The sequence below is a fragment of the Callorhinus ursinus genome, unplaced genomic scaffold, assembly GCF_003265705.2.
Source record: "Callorhinus ursinus isolate GAN/ISIS: 27379988/994484 unplaced genomic scaffold, GSC_fseal_2.0 scaffold9, whole genome shotgun sequence".
In the NCBI taxonomy this organism is placed as follows: Eukaryota; Metazoa; Chordata; class Mammalia; order Carnivora; family Otariidae; genus Callorhinus; species Callorhinus ursinus.
Window position 1 is genome coordinate 30,590,728 of NW_027397071.1, and position 18,139 is coordinate 30,608,866.

The 18,139-nt window shown below is 35.2% G+C and overlaps 1 protein-coding gene across 3 annotated transcripts in view; it reads left to right on the plus strand.

Annotated features, from left to right (window-relative positions):
* The window catches only part of SYDE2 (synapse defective Rho GTPase homolog 2), a 48,245-nt gene that overhangs the window by 9,055 nt on the left and 21,051 nt on the right, over positions 1 to 18,139 (plus strand). For all 3 annotated transcript variants that reach the window (XM_025872106.2, XM_073896392.1, XM_073896391.1), the window contains exons 2-4: positions 2,854 to 3,525; positions 9,493 to 10,595; positions 14,646 to 14,772. In XM_025872106.2, coding sequence (XP_025727891.2) covers positions 2,854 to 3,525; positions 9,493 to 10,595; positions 14,646 to 14,772 — 1,902 coding nt within the window. The remainder of the gene's footprint in view (positions 1 to 2,853; positions 3,526 to 9,492; positions 10,596 to 14,645; positions 14,773 to 18,139) is intronic.

An 18,139-nucleotide genomic window follows, 5' to 3' on the forward strand; every position in this document is an offset into this window, starting at 1 on the left:
GGCTCAGTCGTTAAGCGTCTGCCTTCGGCTCAGGTCATGATCCCAGGATCCTGGGATCGAGTCCCACATTGGGCTCCTTGCTCAGTGGGAAGCCTGCTTCTCCCTCTCCCACTCCCCCTGCTTGTGTTCCCTCTCTCGCTGTGTCTCTCTCTGTCAAATAAATAAAATCTTTAAAAAAAAATATTATACATTAAATACTCATGTCAATAGATGTGTCAATTTGCATAAGTATGGGATGCCAGTAGCTTTGTTTTTGTCATTGCAGTTCCTTGGAATGCAGTACAAGTAGAAGCATGTCTGTTTCATTTAAAATGCATGTCAAAAAACTCTATAAGGGGCGCCTGGGTGGCTCAGTCGTTAAGCGTCTGCCTTCGGCTCAGGTCATGATCCCAGGATCCTGGGATCGAGTCCCACATTGGGCTCCTTGCTCAGTGGGAAGCCTGCTTCTCCCTCTCCCACTCCCCCTGCTTGTGTTCCTGCTCTCGCTGTGTCTCTCTCTGTCAAATAATATAATATTTATTATAAAATAAATAAATAAAATAAAAAAAACTCTATAGGACTCAAAATAAATTATCTAACTATATAAAACAAAATATATAAATGTTTGAGAGACATCTGAGAAAAAGATACAATAAGATGTGACTCCTAGCCATTCTGAGTTGTATAATTTTGTACTTTTGGCTTCGAATTTACAATTGTGTAAAGACTACAAATAATATCTTGTGAATGTCTGAAGTGCTATTAAATAATATGGGATTTGGGCTTAAATGTGAAATAGATTTAGTTTTTAGTACACTTGGACAAAGACGTGGCCACTAAAAGCCCAGAGGCCCCAGTGATTCATGAGTATGTGTTGATTTTCAGTTTTTAATTTCTTTAATTTTAAAGGAGACAGAACCAAGAGGACTCTTGAATCTTCAAGTTTTTCATTAATTAAACTAAATCAATTCAAGATACTTATTGAATATGTGTTACATGTTTGCATGTTAAATCTTGGAGGGTAGAGGTGTGTAATCTCTTTAGTTGTAGCCCAGGTATACTGCTAACAAGCTTTGGAGTCAGAAGAGTTTATTTTGAGAGCTACCTCTCCCGTTTATGAACTAGGTGGTCTTGGGCAAGTTACTTGATTTTTCTGAGTAGTACTATACAGTTTTCAAAATATTTCCAACATTATCTCACTTAATTCTTAACAGCAGCCACCCTATAAGGTTAACTGGGGTGATATTATCACCATGTTCAGAAAGGGCTGCCTACTTCCCTACTTTTTGGTGGGTAGCATGGTATAGGAGAGTGTGGATTTTAGGGTTAGACTGGCTTAAATTTGAATACTACAGCTAGCACATTGACCGTATTCCTCATTTTTTCTGGCTTATGGAAATAATCATACCTGTCTTAGCATTTTGGTGGAGGCTTAAACGAGGTTAAAGGCTTTCTTACTGTTTTATCTCTCATTGCTGATAGACAGTAGGCACTCAATAAATAAATGCATAGTAGGCATTCATGGGAGCTTCCTTCCCTTTTGCGTCCTAGTCTGTTCTTGCCTCTGGAACTAGTTGAACTTGAAGCCCAGTTTCTGTTTGAGGGTTGTTGTTGTTTTTTTTTAATTTTTTAAAATTAATTGCTTAGTTGGGTAAAATTTAGAATTAAAAAAAGACAAGTTTACAGTTTTTAAGGGATTTTTGTTCAGTAGAGGGAGGTTACTGAAAACCTTGATTATGCATGAACCTAATTTTTTGGTTGTTATTAAATTCCTCATAGTTTAATATGTTTTTATCACTCTGTTATTAGGGTATTATATTTTATTTGCTGCAATACTAAGATGAATCAACCATATACATACTTAAAGTAGCACAGACTATAATTCCATAATTTATAAACCTGGACATGATCTTAAATTTTTACAAATGTGGTTTTGTCTATTTTTCTATGTCTAGTGAATTAGTATTATGGTATATATTTAGCTTATTGACTGTCATTGAAGCCTGCCTTATGCAATTCTTTGGATGTGTTCCTCTTTATGTGGGATTAATGTTACGTATACATTTTCAGAGTCTTATCTCATTATATTAACACAAACACATCCCAACTATTTGATGACCCCCATTGGACTACGAATTCTTTAAGGGTAGAAACTATTTTGTTCATTCTTATGTTCTTGCTCCTTAAGTTTGTGCCTGGCCAGTAATAAGAACTGGTTGTATTTACCGTGAGACAAGATAGCTGGTTCTAATCTAGAGCCTTCTTAAGGGATTTTTATTTTTATTTTTGTCCTAGATATTTAGAATTTAAACCCTGCATAAGGTGCAACTGCATAACTATGAGATTGGGAAATAGATGTTATGTTGAAATTTCAGTAATCAGGAAAGCATTTAGTAATAAGTAAGCCACACTTATTTTTAAAGATTCACTCAAAGTTAATCTTTGTGTGAGAAAGTAGAAATATTACTTATGTTTTCTAAAGATTTCTGGTCCTTGTAGTAAATTGGAAATTATTAAAAATATTAATTAAAGGCATACTGTGTACAAAGCATTCTATGTAAGCTTTTTCTAAAGTATGTTTTGCTTGGGTTAAGTCTTTGTTAGCCCTATCATGTCTATAAAGGCAATCTCAGAGTTTGTTTATTCTTTTTCTCAGAGTTCTTATGTCACTTATACTAGTAGTCTAATAGAAATTATTGTTAGGTGAAAAAGCCAAATTTTTCTTGTTTCATTTTAGTCTCCAAATGTAATACTACTTTTCTTTCTATCTTTTTAAAAATAATATTTTAATAACTGATTTCAAGTGACCTGTCTTTCCTGGTATGCTAGGCATTATATCATTACAGTATACTTTCTTTTTTTCCTTTGAAACAGATTTATTTGAAAATGTCTATGGGTCTTCAGTGAAGGGAAGAGAACTTGAAGATCTGAAGGATGATATTGGATTCAGAGGTCATAAGCCACTTAATAGCATCACTGTGTCAAAGAAACGCAATTGGCTATATCAGAGTACTCTGCGATCTTTTAATTTGGAAGAGGAAAATAAGAAATGCCAAGACATAAGTCACTTATCCATCTCACCCAAACATCAGCTATCACGGCCTTTCTTCAAGTCATCTGAGGAATACTGTACATATATGGTGTGTGATGCTACAAATTCTTCATTATCAAGAAACTGTTCTTTAGACTTCAATGAGGAAAATGATGCAGATGATGAAGGAGAAATATGGTACAACCCCATTCCTGAGGATGATGACTTTGGTTTATCAAATGCCTTGAGTTTTGGTGAGGCAGACCCTCCTGTTCTGAAGTTTCCTGCTGTTAGTTTGAGAGTATTGTCTGGTAGTGACCTAATGAAAACAGAGCAGTACACTGAAGACTTGCTGTGCTCTTCAGAACTCAGAACCACACAGTCCAATGAAATGAATCCTGTAGAGTCCATCCATTCCCCAGAGCTCGTGCAGCAGTTCAAGCAAAGGCTTGGACACAAGATACAAGAAGGTATCATGGTAGAGGAGAGTCTCATGTTGAAATCTCCTTTTGCAGGTAAAGATGATCATATGTTTGCCTTTTCTTTTTCCATTCAATTCTTTGACAGTAGCTAAAACTAAATATAGATGTCTGTTACAGCTATGTACTTTTTCTTACAGAGTGAGTGAATTTTCATAAAAATAAAACTCAAAAACCTTTACAAACCTTTTTATATAAATGGTGGTTTCATTATTCCTATCACGGACTTGGTTTTGTAAGGGGTGAAGATACTGGGGTAGTCCTACACCAACTCTTAGGATGTCTGTCCTTTGAGATAGTAATTACTTTTCTCTTAGTTGAAAGAATGGAATCACAAGGCGTGGAAGAGAAAGATATGTAAAATATGTAAAAGATGTAAATCTGATTTTACTTCATGCATTCATTTACACCTAGCCTGATTATAGCTGAAAAGTTGTATATTCAGTGTACCAGTAGTTATTACTTTATGGTTTCATGCCTACATTTCCTCATGAAAGGAAAGGAAGAAGAGAAAAAGAAGTGAGGGGGAGAAGTAAAGACCTTGGAAATAGGTGCTACAATACTTATGGAACCTAGAAAGGAAATAATTGGAAGTTTGATGCATATTAGGTTGAACCATATGAAATTGCTGAGATTCAACAGTGTCTGATCTGCAAAACAGCATTTCATATAGTTCAGCCTGATGGTTTTATTTTTCTTTGATTGCCTTGATTTTTTGATATGCCTCTTTTCAAATTTGATCCCAGACACACTACACAGGAAACTGCATAAAGCATATTTAGTTGCAAGATATCAAATGTTGGATAGAAAGCAGTTCTGGTTTATATCAAGTCATTTTAATTTATAAAATTTCAAATGAGGGGCACCTGGGTGGCTTAGTTGGTTAAGCATCTGACTTTGGCTCAGGTCATGATCTCAGGGTCCTGGGATCGAGCCCCACATCCAGTTCTGCACAACCGGAGAGTCTGCTTGTCCCTCTCCCTTTCCCTTTGCCCCTTCCCCCACAAAAAATCTAAAAAAAAATTTCAAATGATACAGAATATTCAAAGATGTGGGGTATAGCAGATGCTATCAGTACCTTGTGCATATCCCTTGGATTTTATTACTTATTTAGAGGGAAGCAGCCTACTTCCAAACATCAGTATCCACATCCCTGCTTGAGGACTCTGAGAAGGGTTACGGAATTTCTTTGTAGGGCAGTCTGGGAGTGCCCCTCAACCAGTGACTGACAGGAGTTGGTGTAGGGTTACCTCAGCTCTCTCCCCCCTTGAGTGCCATAATTCTACATTGTTTCCCAGAGTTTTCTCCTGAGGTTAAGTACCAGTTGCCCATAGTAGCAGGCTTGATAATTCTTGGATTTTCCCCTGAATTTTCTCACTTCTTGCTAGTATTTCTGTACTTTACAAATAAACTACTTGCATTTGAATCTGTTCCTCAGGGATGTGAGGAGCTGGAGTGAATGTTATATTGATAAGAGAAAAAGTGAGTTAAAAAACAGTGTGTACTATATGATATTAGTTTTTTGAAAGAAACACTGAGAAGTTATGCTGGAAATATTAAGTAACACCCCCCCATGTTGGGATTTGAACGTAATGAAAAATTGTGTGTGTGCATTCCTAATTGTAGACTGACTTTTCAGCATGAATTTGTGGGTTTTTTTTGTAATCTGGATGGAGAGAGAAATAAATGCTATATAATATAATAGGAACGCAGGTTGTGATTAGGGTGGAGTGGTAGGGAAGGCTTAAAGGAATATGGCAGAGTGGCAGGTTGGTATGGTGCAGGAAAGGCAAGAGGGTATAAGAACAACTGCAAAGTTAGAAAGCCAGTGTCTGTAAAGTGATACATACTTTGATTTGTTACTGTCTTTAAAATGTATTATTTTATGTTTGTGGCAAATTGTGAACCTGGAAAGACTAACAGACATTACAAAAACAAAAAACAACAACCCCAAAACTTGAAAGTATGGTAGGACTGTCATTTAGGTCTCCTTTCTCACTGTTATTCTTCTCTTTAACATATTATTAAACTATAAGCACTATTAAATATGACCAAAGGAAATATTTATTTATTTATTTATTTATAAATAAATATTTACTTATTTATTTTAGAGAGAGAGAGAGCTCATGCTCTGGTGGGACGGTGGTGCTGGAGGGAAGGGGCAGAGGGAGAGGAAGACATGCAACAAGCAGACTTCCCACTGAGCAAGGAGCCCAACACAGGGCTTGATCCCAGGACTCTGAGATCATGACTTGAGCCAAAATCAAGAGTTGGACACTTAACCAGCTGAACCACCCAGGCACCCACCAAAGGAAATATTTAGACAGCTTATTTACATGTCATCATTTTTTGTTTTAGTTTGATCAGAAAGGTCACCTAAAGTGATATTTTCTTTTCTTTTTTAATATTTTATTTATTTATTTGACAGAGCACAAGCAGAGGGAGAAGCAGGCAGAGGGAGAGGGAGAGCCAGGTTCCCCATGGAGCAGGGAGCCTGATGCGGGGCTCGATCCCAGGACCCTGGGATCGTGACCTGAGCCAAAGGCAGATGCTTAACCGACTGAGCCACCCAGGTGCCCCTAAAGTGATGTTTTCTTTAGCAGTATTAACAGAGAACTGTTGAGAAATAGGCAAAGAGAATGGTTGAATTTTAAAATAATTTTCTGATTAAGAAATAGGAAAGCTTGAGTATATTTAATATGAATGACAATTTTTTAATCATCCTAACACAATTATGACTTGTTTGTCTTTCAAGTCCCATGTGTATATGTATCTTTTATCTAGCTGCAATCATAGCACTATGCTTTTTGGATAGTTTCACTTGGTATTTTCATCTTGTATTGTTACATACTGTAGAATAACATTATTGTTTACCAATTTCATAGTATTTAATTGGGTTGATGTGTCCTAATCTATTTGACTCATTATGTTGGGTGTTAATAGATTGTTTCCACTACTATTGGAGTGATCTTCATCATGTTCTATTTTACTTAATTAGGATTAATTACTAGTAGCATTACTGGGTTTTTATGACTGGTAAATATTATATGTAATTCCTATATTATATTTCCTAAAAGGTTTACCAGCTTACAGGCAACTAACAATTGGTTGGTTGATTCATTTATTCAGTAAACACTTAGTTTCTACTGTGTACCAGTTACTGTTCTAGGTGCTGAAGGAATGTGCCAGTTTCACTTGATTCTAGCCTGGTCCATGAATTTATAAAGATTTTCATTTTGTGCTTTCCCTTCATAGCTAGTCTGTGATTTGATTAGTGTGATTTTGTTTGATTTTTTTTAAAGATTTTATTTATTTGAGAGAGAGAGAATGAGAGAGAGAGAGCACGAGAGGGAAGAGGATCAGAGGGTGAAGCAGACTCCTTGCTGGGCAGGGAGCCCGATGTGGGACTCGATTCTGGGACTCCAGGATCATGACCTGAGCTGAAGGCAGTCGCTTAACCAACTGAGCCACCCAGGCATCCCGATTTTGGTTTAATTTTAAGCAGTTATTGAATTTGGTAATATTTCAGCTCTTGGATTTTATAAAAACAAAGCATTTTTATTTTAATAAATTATCTTGTCTGCAGTTAGAAATTGCTAATTTATACAGTATTTCATTTTAATAATTAGTTAAGGACTTAAGTAGGAAATATTTAATGCATGATGTGTAGAAAAAGTCAGAATGTTAAATTAACTCCTTAATGTAAAAAAACCTAGAGCAATTTAATATACTGGGTAGCTTTTTAAGCCATGACAAAATAGATTGTAAACTACAGCAGGACTCTGATTATTATAGAATGTTTTAGGCCAGTAAACCAGTAGAATTGTACTACAATTTACAGTACAAGAGAATGCTTTATCTAGTTTATCAAACACTCCATTTCTTATTAGTTACTTACCAGAAAAACCCAGCAGGCATGCTTAAAATAGTCCTTTCTCTATAAAGAAACCAGTTCTTTGTCATTAGGATACATAAAGAGGGGTGGAGGGAGATGATATTAATACTTTAAAGAAAGGCCATTTAATCTATTGATTTTTGAAATGAATTAATACTTTTTTGGATCATTTTAATTGTGAAAATGTATTACATAGAGTAGCCTCTGATATGAGGGTCATTAGAGATCTTTGTAAGGAATAGTTAGATGAAGTATGAAAAATTGATTTAAATTTTAAATAGTTTAAAAAATAGATTATTTCTTTTTTTCTTTTTTTTTTTAAAGTAAGCTCTAGGTCCAACCCTGAGATCAAGAGTCGGGTGCTCTACTGATTGAGCCAGCCAGGCACCCCTAGATTGTTTCTTTAAAGGAACAGTTTAAACATATTAGATTTTAGAAGATATTTTCATTTTGCTTTATTAGTTTGAACCCTTAAATAGGAACAGTTTCAAATTTTAAAATAAAATTTATTAGTCTATACATTTTTTTAAAAATTTATTTATTTATTAGAGAGAGAGAGAGAGACAGAGCATGAGCAGGGTGAGGGGCAGAGGGAGAGGGGGAAGCAGGCTTATCTTTTAAAAGATACAAAGAAATACAAATAAATAGCCTAAACTGCACTATCAAGAGATTAGCCATTGTAAATATTGTGGTGAAAAGAATATTAAAAGTTGTTTAATATTAAATTGTTAATATTTATAACACCAGCCAACATTTATTTAGCTAGACAAAGTATGAAAAATTAATACTTAAGTATGCAAGGATCCTCATTTAATTCTTGAAAATAAAGCTTTAAAAAAATAAAGTATATTAAAAAATAAAAAACAAAAAATCTGCTTGTCCCTCTCCCTCCCCCCGTTTGTGCATGCTCTCTCTCTCTCTCTCTCAAATAAAATCTTTAAAAAAATTTAAAAAAAGAAAAACTGAATATTGAATATCATAAAGCTAATTGATTGATTTAAAAAAACTATAAAGACATTTCTTATATTATTTATATACAGTAGCTCCCTAGAACTTCAAAAGCTAATTTAGGGTCTTTCCTTGCAATTTCAAAGTATTAAATGACAGTACAGAGACATAAATAAGTTTTCTTATAATTCTGTTTTCATGAAGAGTAAAGCATTGAAATGTTTCTTAATTCTTCTCCACCCAAAAATAGCTTTATTTTTTTTCTGAATGTGAAAGTAAAAAGTAAATATTCTATTTAACCTCAAACTTTCAATCCCAGTTAAAAAAAAAATGTCAGGGCGCCTGGGTGGCTCAGTCGGTGAAGAATCTGCCTTTGGCTCAAGTCATGATCTCAGGGTCCTGCTCAGCAGGGAGCCTGCTTACTCCCTGCTTGGCAGGGAGCCTGCTTCTCCCTCTCCTTCTGCCCCTCCCCCTGCTTGTGCTCACTTGCTCTCTCTCTCTCTCTCAAGTAAATAAATTAAAAAATCTTAAAAATAAAGAAGAAATGTTCTTTTATTAGAGTAGGATTTCTTTTTTTAATTAGAGTAGGATTTCTAAATAAACATATTAAAATAGGAAATATGTTAAATGTGTATTAATATGCCAAAATAAACCTATTAAAATAGGAAGCTTTCCTAGTTTCCTCTGATATCCACTGCTTATGGTTATAAAATAGCATACTTCCTGAATTATACTGCAGTGGGAAAGATTTAAAAGGAACCTATATTATCCTTCCTCCAAACCTTTAGAATAGAAAAGTGGATGGAGAGGGAAATGCTTTTTTCCTCTGTAAACTATTTAGAAATCCCCCCCGCTTTTTTTTAAGATTTTATTTTTAAGTAATCTCTACACCCAACGTGGGGCTCAAACTTAACAACACTGAGATCAAGAGTTACATGCTCAACCAACTGAGCCATCCAGGCACCCCTGGAAATCCTTGATACTCTGTTTGAAGGGGGTAATGGAGTTTACCTAAACTTGTAACTAACTAAATCTCCCCAATGAGATGAAACAAGAGAAGAAAATCTGTCTACATGAGAGTTTGTTTAGTTGATGATTTGTAAAGTAGGAACCAGAACATACCACCTTGTAATACCTTTTTTGTTTGTTTGTTTTTTAAGGTCCTGGGATCCTAGCTGCTACAAATAAGACTGAATTGGGAGTGCCAGAACCATCTTCTCCAAGCCCTAGCCCTGTGAAAAAAAGTAGCTCAATTAACTGGTCTTTCCCAGATAAAATAAAATCTCCACGAACTGTGAGGAAACTCTCCATGAAAATGAAAAGGTTGCCAGAACTTAGCCGAAAGCTGAGCGTCAAAGGAACTTTGGATCATATGAACAGTCCAGATAATACTCCTTCCTTGTCTAAATGTAACTGTCAAGAAATGCATCATGCTGATATTCTGCCTTCTGGGAACACAACCACAGCTGCTAAGAGGAATGTTATAAGTCGGTACCATCTGGATACCAGTGTATCTTCTCAGCACAACTACCAGAAGAAGACGTTTATGAGTTCTAAGTATTCGTGCAAAGGTGGTTACCTCAGTGATGGAGATTCACCTGAACTTATAACTAAATCTAGCAAACATGGATCTGAAAACAAATTTGGAAAGGGAAAAGAAATAATTCCAAATAGTTGTAACAAGAGTGAAATAGACATTGATGCTTTTAGACATTACAGTTTTTCTGATCAACCTAAATGTTCACAGTACATATCTGGGCTCATGAGTGTGCATTTCTATGGTGCTGAGGATTTAAAACCACCCCGGATAGACTCAAAAGATGTCTTCTGTGCGATTCAGGTAGATTCAGTAAACAAAGCAAGAACAGCTTTGCTCACATGTCGGACAACATTTTTAGACATGGATCATACTTTCAACATAGAAATTGAAAATGCACAGCATTTGAAATTAGTAGTGTTCAGTTGGGAACCGACTCCAAGAAAAAATCGAGTGTGTTGTCACGGGACTGTTGTTCTTCCCACTTTATTCAGAGTGACAAAGACACATCAGTTAGCTGTCAAACTTGAGCCTAGAGGTCTTATTTATGTGAAAGTGACTCTTCTGGAACAGTGGGAGAATTCTCTTCGTGGACTGGATATAAACCGAGAACCTGTAATATTTGGTGTTGATATTCGAAAAGTTGTAGAGAAAGAAAATATAGGACTGATGGTGCCACTCCTGATACAAAAATGTATTATGGAAATTGAAAAGAGAGGCTGTCAGGTATTATTTCACTGTTTCTCTACTACCTCCTTATCAAATTTATCTGCCTTAACTAAGTTTATTGTTAAGTCTTAGGGGAAGGAATTCAAGGTAGGTTAAAAAAAATCCAATTTAGACATTTTCTCATTCCTATTTTTTATTTTTATTCCATTACTGTTTAGGGTACTTTCACCTGTGTTGTCAGTGAGCAATTGAGAGCATGCTAGATGGTTCTACAATTTATGTTGTGATGCAGAGCTGCATGGGCCTTATACCTCTATCAGGATTGCTTTACAACGGCATTCCTAGGAAAAGCCAGAGCTGATAAGATAGGCAAAGACTAATTCATTTAAGGAATGTTTCTTCATGGTTTGACATTCTTATGGCACAGAATTCCAACAGTGAATCTTAAAACCCCACTTTACTCCTAAAACTAACTCCCTGCCCTTATTCTGTACTCTCCCTCATACTCTCCCACTCTTCAGGAAGCATAAGCTTATTTGTCTCTGAACTTCGGGATAGCATGGAGGATGAAGAGAGGTCCTACTAATAACATTTCTCATTCTCTTTTCCTTTCAAATAAGAAGGTTAAATAAATAAATAAGGTAAAAGCAGCCCATTAAAACAAACAAAAACCCTGGTGTTGTATGTAATCAGATAAGTAATATTAACCAGTTTATTAGACCTTATCTTTATTTTCATTAATACATGTGGGCTATGACAATGAGAAACAGCGTATCACTGAAGATATGATTCTGAGGTACAAGTAATTGTTTAAATTTAAAAATTAAGCCTAACGTCAGTATTTCTGAGTTATTTCTGCTTTAGTGCTATCAGAATTTATGACATTGATTAAAAACACCAAGGGTAAATATCACCGAGTCTGAACTATGATTTCTTTATATATAGAAAAGATTTTAAAATAACTCACCTTGGACCTGATGAGGAAACTATGGAAACAGTGTTAAGTAAGTTAGTGGGTTTTTGTATTAAAGATGCAGGGAACAGGTACTGGTTTCTCCTCCATTGTTAATTAGCTGTGTGATATTGGGCAAGTCACTTAATCTCTGTGGGTCTTATTTGCTGATATCTATAAAAATAGATGAAGTAGCTTTCTGAAGGTGAGAGGTAGGAGGGACATCTGAACTTTTGAAACCTCTTCTCAGGTATATTATTCAGATTGACTTTATGTTGTCTGTATGAGATTGAAGCCTTTAGTTTCCAATCTAACTCTTGGTCCGGTTACTTTTTCTTAAGGTTCTCTGTCTCCCCTCTCCTTTTTTTTTTTTTGGCAACATGTAGAGAGGTCAGAGATTAGGCAGACTGTAAAGCTAATTATTAAACAGAAACTTTTACAATTGAATATTAAAATAAGTAACTCAAATAGCACTGTACTTTTACAGTCTCTTTTCTGAAATATTTTATAAAGAATGTATATATAAGACATAACTTTTTTAAATACTAAGAAAACATTTTTAGCAATGCTTTTTATTTCTGTACTTAAAGTTTAGAAATAGTTACTTTAATAAAGAATTATTTCCTGTGATGGGGCGCCTGGGTGGCTCAGTCGATTAAGCATCTGCCTTCAGCTCAGGTCATGATTCCAGGGTCCTGGGATCCAGTCCTGCATCTGGCTCCCTGCTCAGTGGAAAGTCGGCTTTGCCCTCTCCCTCTCCCTCCTCCTGCTTTTGCTCTCTCTCTCTCTCAGATAAATAAACTCTTAAAAAAATGGTGTATTTAAAAAAAAGAATTATTTCCTGTGAACTAAAAAGTAAAATTTACAGTAGTACATTTGGAACTGCAGTTTTTAAACACCTTTTTTGGTTTTGTTTCTTTTGCTTTTTCCCTCCCCCTCACCCCCCAGAAAAAGAAGCTTATTGTGTCTGTATTTTACAGACTTCTACTTGGATTTTGTTTACCTTTTTAGTAATTATTCTTGTTTTTGTTACCGTGAACATGAGGTTTTAACAGTCATACAAAAGTAGTTTGTGGCATCTTCCAAATGCTTTGAAGGCTACTACCACCTATCCCCTGCTTCCAGTGGGAAAAATTATGGTGGAAATCATACTCATGGTTAATCCAGTACAGATTTTGTCTCTGATAGAGGCATCAAGCATGTACTTCAAGTGTTTGATTCAAGAAGTCAGCCTCTGAAGTTAGGGATAATATCCTAAAGTGTCCTTTCCTTGAAATATCTATATTAGATCTCTGTCTTCCTTTATTCACCTTTTGAGATAGCATGGTTCATTAATTTATTACTTACTACTGAAGTATTGCTTTCTTTATTCTAGGTTCATCTCCTTCTCAAGTTGAAGGGGATACATCTTTATTAGGGAATTTTGTGACACTTAAGTGTGCCTATACCAGAAGAGTCTGCTTGAGTTAGTTTCTTCTAATGTGATAGCATTTTAATATTTTAGCTTTATTTTCTGGATCATCTATGGGTCTGCTATGTCTTATGTCTTGTGAGATGTGACCAGCGTAGGACATGCTATTCTCAATGTGAATGCACTATGAATGTGGATAAGAGTAGGAAATTTCCTTTTCAGTACATTCCTTAGTTTCCCATATTATGTTGATCCTTGCATTACCTTCTCTTAAAATAGTTGCAGGTTCCTGGGGCGCCTGGGTGGCCCAATCAGTTAAGCGTCTGACCTTTGATTTAGGCTCAGGTCATAATCTCAAGGGTCATGAGATCAGGCTTCGCGTTGGGCTTTGCACTCAGCAGGGAGTCTGCTTCTCTCCTTCTCCCTCCTTCTGCCCCTTGCCTTGCTCACATGCACGCACTCTCTCTTAAATAAATAAATCTAAAAACAAAAAAAGAAAAGAAATTGTTGTAGGTTTCTTACTATCTTCCAATTAATAGTTAGTGCTTATCATCTCTAATATTTTGCATAACATTTCTCTGTATCTATTAGTAACACTTTCCTATATCAAGACCCACCTTCTATATTCTATTCTATATTCTGTCAGTTATTTAATGACTTGGAGAGGTTTGTGTCATTAAGTACACCTGGAAATTTCATTTGTGTACTCCTTCTCCTAGTTTGTAAGATTTTAAAGTGATTCCTAGTTCAAATCCTTGGGGATATTCATTGTTTGTTTTTACTTTATTTCTGTCTTGAAATAATTTCTTTATAACTTTCTTCAATTCAAGGTAATGTAACTTCCTAAATCGTGTTTGATGTGGAAGTACAGTTAACAGTAACTTATTTTTCTTGGTTTTCTTGAAGGTTTATTTAAAAAAAAACTGCTTAATCAGACATGTTTTCCTTTTATAGATATCATGTTGATTTCCTCTCAGTGAATTTATAGTGAGCTTCCTAAGACTTAAATTTTATCTCCTGTATGAACTAACAATGTTTAAAAAAATAAATCTTTTTAGTGTAGGTTGAGGGGAAGGAGGGTGGTATCTGTGCATCTTACATATATTTTGAACTAAAGGTTTTATTTTACCTTTAATATATTATTTTAATTGAATTTCCTTTATCACTTAATAATCAATTTAGTAAGTTAAAAAAATTCCAGGTTTGCTTTTATTTCTTCCCTAGAATCTTTTTTTTTCCTAAAAAGATAACATAAATAGTATACTGGAATCTTATTTCAACTATATACTTTTTTATGGAAAAATAAACTGAGATTTAAAGAGATTAAATAACTTGCCTAAATTCACTAAGCTAGGAATAATAGGGCGGGGCTTTTGGAATCTAAAACCCTGTTTAACCACTGTGCTGCATTTCTTCAGTTTAGAGCAAAAGATGTGAAAGGGCGCAATCTTGGGCATAGTGGTTGACCACATAAAATCAAAGTGAAAGGCTTGTATCTTAAGATAGATAGCACTACAGAAATCATAGAATATTATTTGAATTTAAAAGAAAGAATAGAATGTTTTTATTCATGAAGTCTGATGAATATAGTCTATGGTGAGATTTCAAAAGCTGTTTGAGGTATTTTTAATTAAATGTCATCAGAACATATTTGATTACCAATTTCATGTGACTTATACATTTTGTGCTATTATATTTTCTCTTTATCAAATTTACCATAATATGGCCATAATTTTATTTCTAGGTGGTAGGCCTGTACCGATTATGTGGTTCGGCAGCAGTCAAGAAAGAACTTCGAGAGGCTTTTGAGAGAGATAGCAAAGCTGTTGGTCTGTGTGAAAACCAGTACCCAGATATAAATGTAATAACAGGTAATAAATATTTTTTATTCTATGTACACATTCTGGAAAGACTACATCTGTAGGAAAAGGAATTGAAATACTGTTTTGTAGCCCAAATTGAGTTGGGTTTTATTCTGAAGTCTTGTTTTCCTTCCTTCACAAACATTACTGTGTTATTTTCTGTGGGGAGGTACCAAGATATGGTCCCTGCCCTCAAACAGCCAACAAATATTGGGGGGGTTGGGGTGGGAGTAAGACCTACATTAGCTCTACTAGGTAGCAGAAGGGAAATGTAGCAGAGTACATTTTCTTCATAGAGGGATAAATAAAACACCATTAGAGTTCACTTTGATTGGAGCTTGGGTCATGTAAAGGGCATTGACTACCTGGGTAGAGAATTCAGATTTATTTAGGAGGCAGAAGGGACCCATCAAAGATTTTTGAGCAGGGGAGTGAAATCTTTAGAGATAATCTAATCTGGCAACTCTGTGTGATGGATTGGAATTAGAAGAAATCAGAAGACAGAAAACCAGTTAGGAAGATGTGGCAGTCGTCCCAGCTGAAGGAGTCTGGTAGCAGTAACAACAGGAAGGAATAGCATTGAAAGGATATGAAGGAAGAGAGGGCCCAGATAAGCATGACTTAGACACCTGGTTGATTGGGTACCATTTGGAGAAACTAAAGAGCTGAGAGGAGAGCTACTGCTTTTGGTGGAGAAATGTAAAGAAAGATTATGAATTGGGTTTCTTTTCAAACATATATTGAATTTGGGGTACTAGTTGGAGATCTATGTAAGTATATCAGGCAAAGTAGAAAGTACAACTAAGGAGAGGATGTAGTAAAATTTACCACGTGGTGAGTATAATCCAACGTATAATAACACTCCTGAGACGGGGGTGGGAAATGGCAGTGTGAGGGTCATTGACATGTAGTCGTAATTACTGCCTTGCGATTGTCCATAAAGTTCGAAAAGACAAGGGCTTTGAGGCTTTCCACACTTTGGAGGCATGCAAAGAAAGATCCAGCTAAAGAGATTGAGAGGAAAGGAGTCAGAAAGTTTGGGAAACAAAAGACAACAGAGTTTAAGGAAAGGTGTGAGGCAGTGTCATTTGATGGAGAGATCATAAAAGATGAGAACAGAAATAAGGCCTTTGAATTTGGCCATTATAAGATTGTTCATAACTAATGGATATCTTCAGGGTCTATTGGCTTATAATTCTATGTTTGTTTTTGTTGTTGTTTTACTTCTTATTAGCAAAGTTTTGAAGCATATACAAAAGTAGAGAGAAATTGTAATAAACCCTCTTTATCCATCACCTGGCTTCCATAATCAACACATGACCAAACCTGTCTTTTTTTTTTTTTAAGATTTTATTTATTTATTTGAGAGAGAGAATGAGATAGAGAGCATGAGAGGGGGGAGGGTCAGAGGGAGAAGCAGACTCCCTGTTGAGCAGGGAACCTGATGCGGGACTCGATCTCGTGACTCCAGGATCATGACCTGAGCCGAAGGCAGTCGCTTAACCAACTGAGCCACTCAACCAACTGAGCCACTCAGGCGCCCACCAAACCTGTCTTTTTTATACCCCTCATTTGATTCTCCCCCAGACATGGATTATTTTGAAGTATATCTGGGATATCATATCCATTCACCTATAAATGCTTTGGTATGTATCTCCAGATCTTCTGTGTCATTTTGATAGTTCTCTCTACTGTTAACTACCATTTTTTTATGCTGTAATATTGTTTATTTATCTCTCTAATTTGATTTTTTATTTTACATGCAAATAATTGCCTAGGAGAGAATTTGAGGGAGGTTCACCTTGCACATATTAAAGAGATTTATGTTGGTTGGAATCCTTTAAAACTTACTTTTAGGCTTGAGGCTTTTCATATAGCTGAGGTTCTCAATCTCTGAACTCTGAATGACTATATTTTCATAGTATTTAATATTTATTCTTAGATCATCAAAACTTTGATCCCAACCATTTTAAAAGAGACAATAAACCAAGGCCCTTTTTCTTTCTTATAAATTTTAGCAAATCAGAAATATTGGGTACTTTTATTTTTGTAAAGGAAGAAAGTTTATCCTTCCTTTCTACAAAAAAAAAATGGATCATGTCTACAAAAAAAGTAGAATTTTCCCCTTAATAATAAGTAATTAAAATCAGCAAAGGACCCATTTTATGAATTCATTAAAAGGAAATTTTATAAATAGCAATTCCCAGGAAATTACACTCTATAACCAAATGAAATGAGATTTTGCCTTGGTGGGGCATTATCTTAGAAATAAAAATAAAATAAAAAATAAAAATCATGTCAAATATATACAAATTAAAAAGATGAATGGTGTGGTTTAATTTGATTATTTGCTATGACAAGATCCTTAGAAATTTGTAGCATGTGCAGATGATATGAATAATAGGTCATTGAATGAATATTAAATTTATAGCATTCTTTTCTAAAATAGAGAGTTTCCATAATTTATGAATTGGGTATTTTTTGGCTCTATTCTTCGTACTCTTCCATTTCAGGAAAGCTGGGGTTTTTTTTCTTGTTTTGTTTTGTTTTTGTTTCAGATTTATTTATTTTAGAGAGAGAGAGTGCAGATGGGGTGAAGAGGAAGTGAGAAAGGGGAGAGAGAATCCCAAGCCAACTCCATGCTGGGCGTGGATCCTGATGCAGGGCTCGATCCCAGGACCCCAAGATCACTACCCGATCCAAAACCAAGAGTCTGATTCTTAACCAACTACGCCACCCAGGCGCCCCAGGAAAGCTGTTTTTAAAAGAACCTAGAACTATTTTCTTTCTTGATAAAGAACAAGTGAAATGATTTAAAATTGAGAAATATTGAAATTACAATAAATTATACACCAGGTCTCATTATGTCTCAAAAGAAAGGATATTATTGATTTGGGGGATTGGCCAGTAATGATGTTGCCTCATGTGTTTGTTCCATGTGAACTCATATTTCTAAGTATACTTTGAAATATAATTAACAGTTCAGTAGTTCTAAAAAATGAGCTATTAATAAAGTGAATAGAATTTACTCACAGTTTAATGTGTTCTTAGTAGTTGGTTTGTCTGGAACACAGAATGAAGTGCTCCAGACAAACCAGATTTTTCCATGAAGTGCAAAATTTAAGGTATGAAATCTATTCATAATTGTTTATGGGGCTTATTTATCAAAGGAACAAGAAGAAATGAGAAAAGTAAAAATATTTATCATTTAGTGATTATTAGAAAAGAACAAGCCTCCTGCAGAGGAAAATTCAATTTGAATGTGTCTGCCTTATGTAAAATAGACTTCATATTTCAGTATTAAACCATTGATATCTAAGTTCAGTGCTTAAACGTTTATTTGACCATGACTTTTTCTGATTTTAATTCTTTTTAA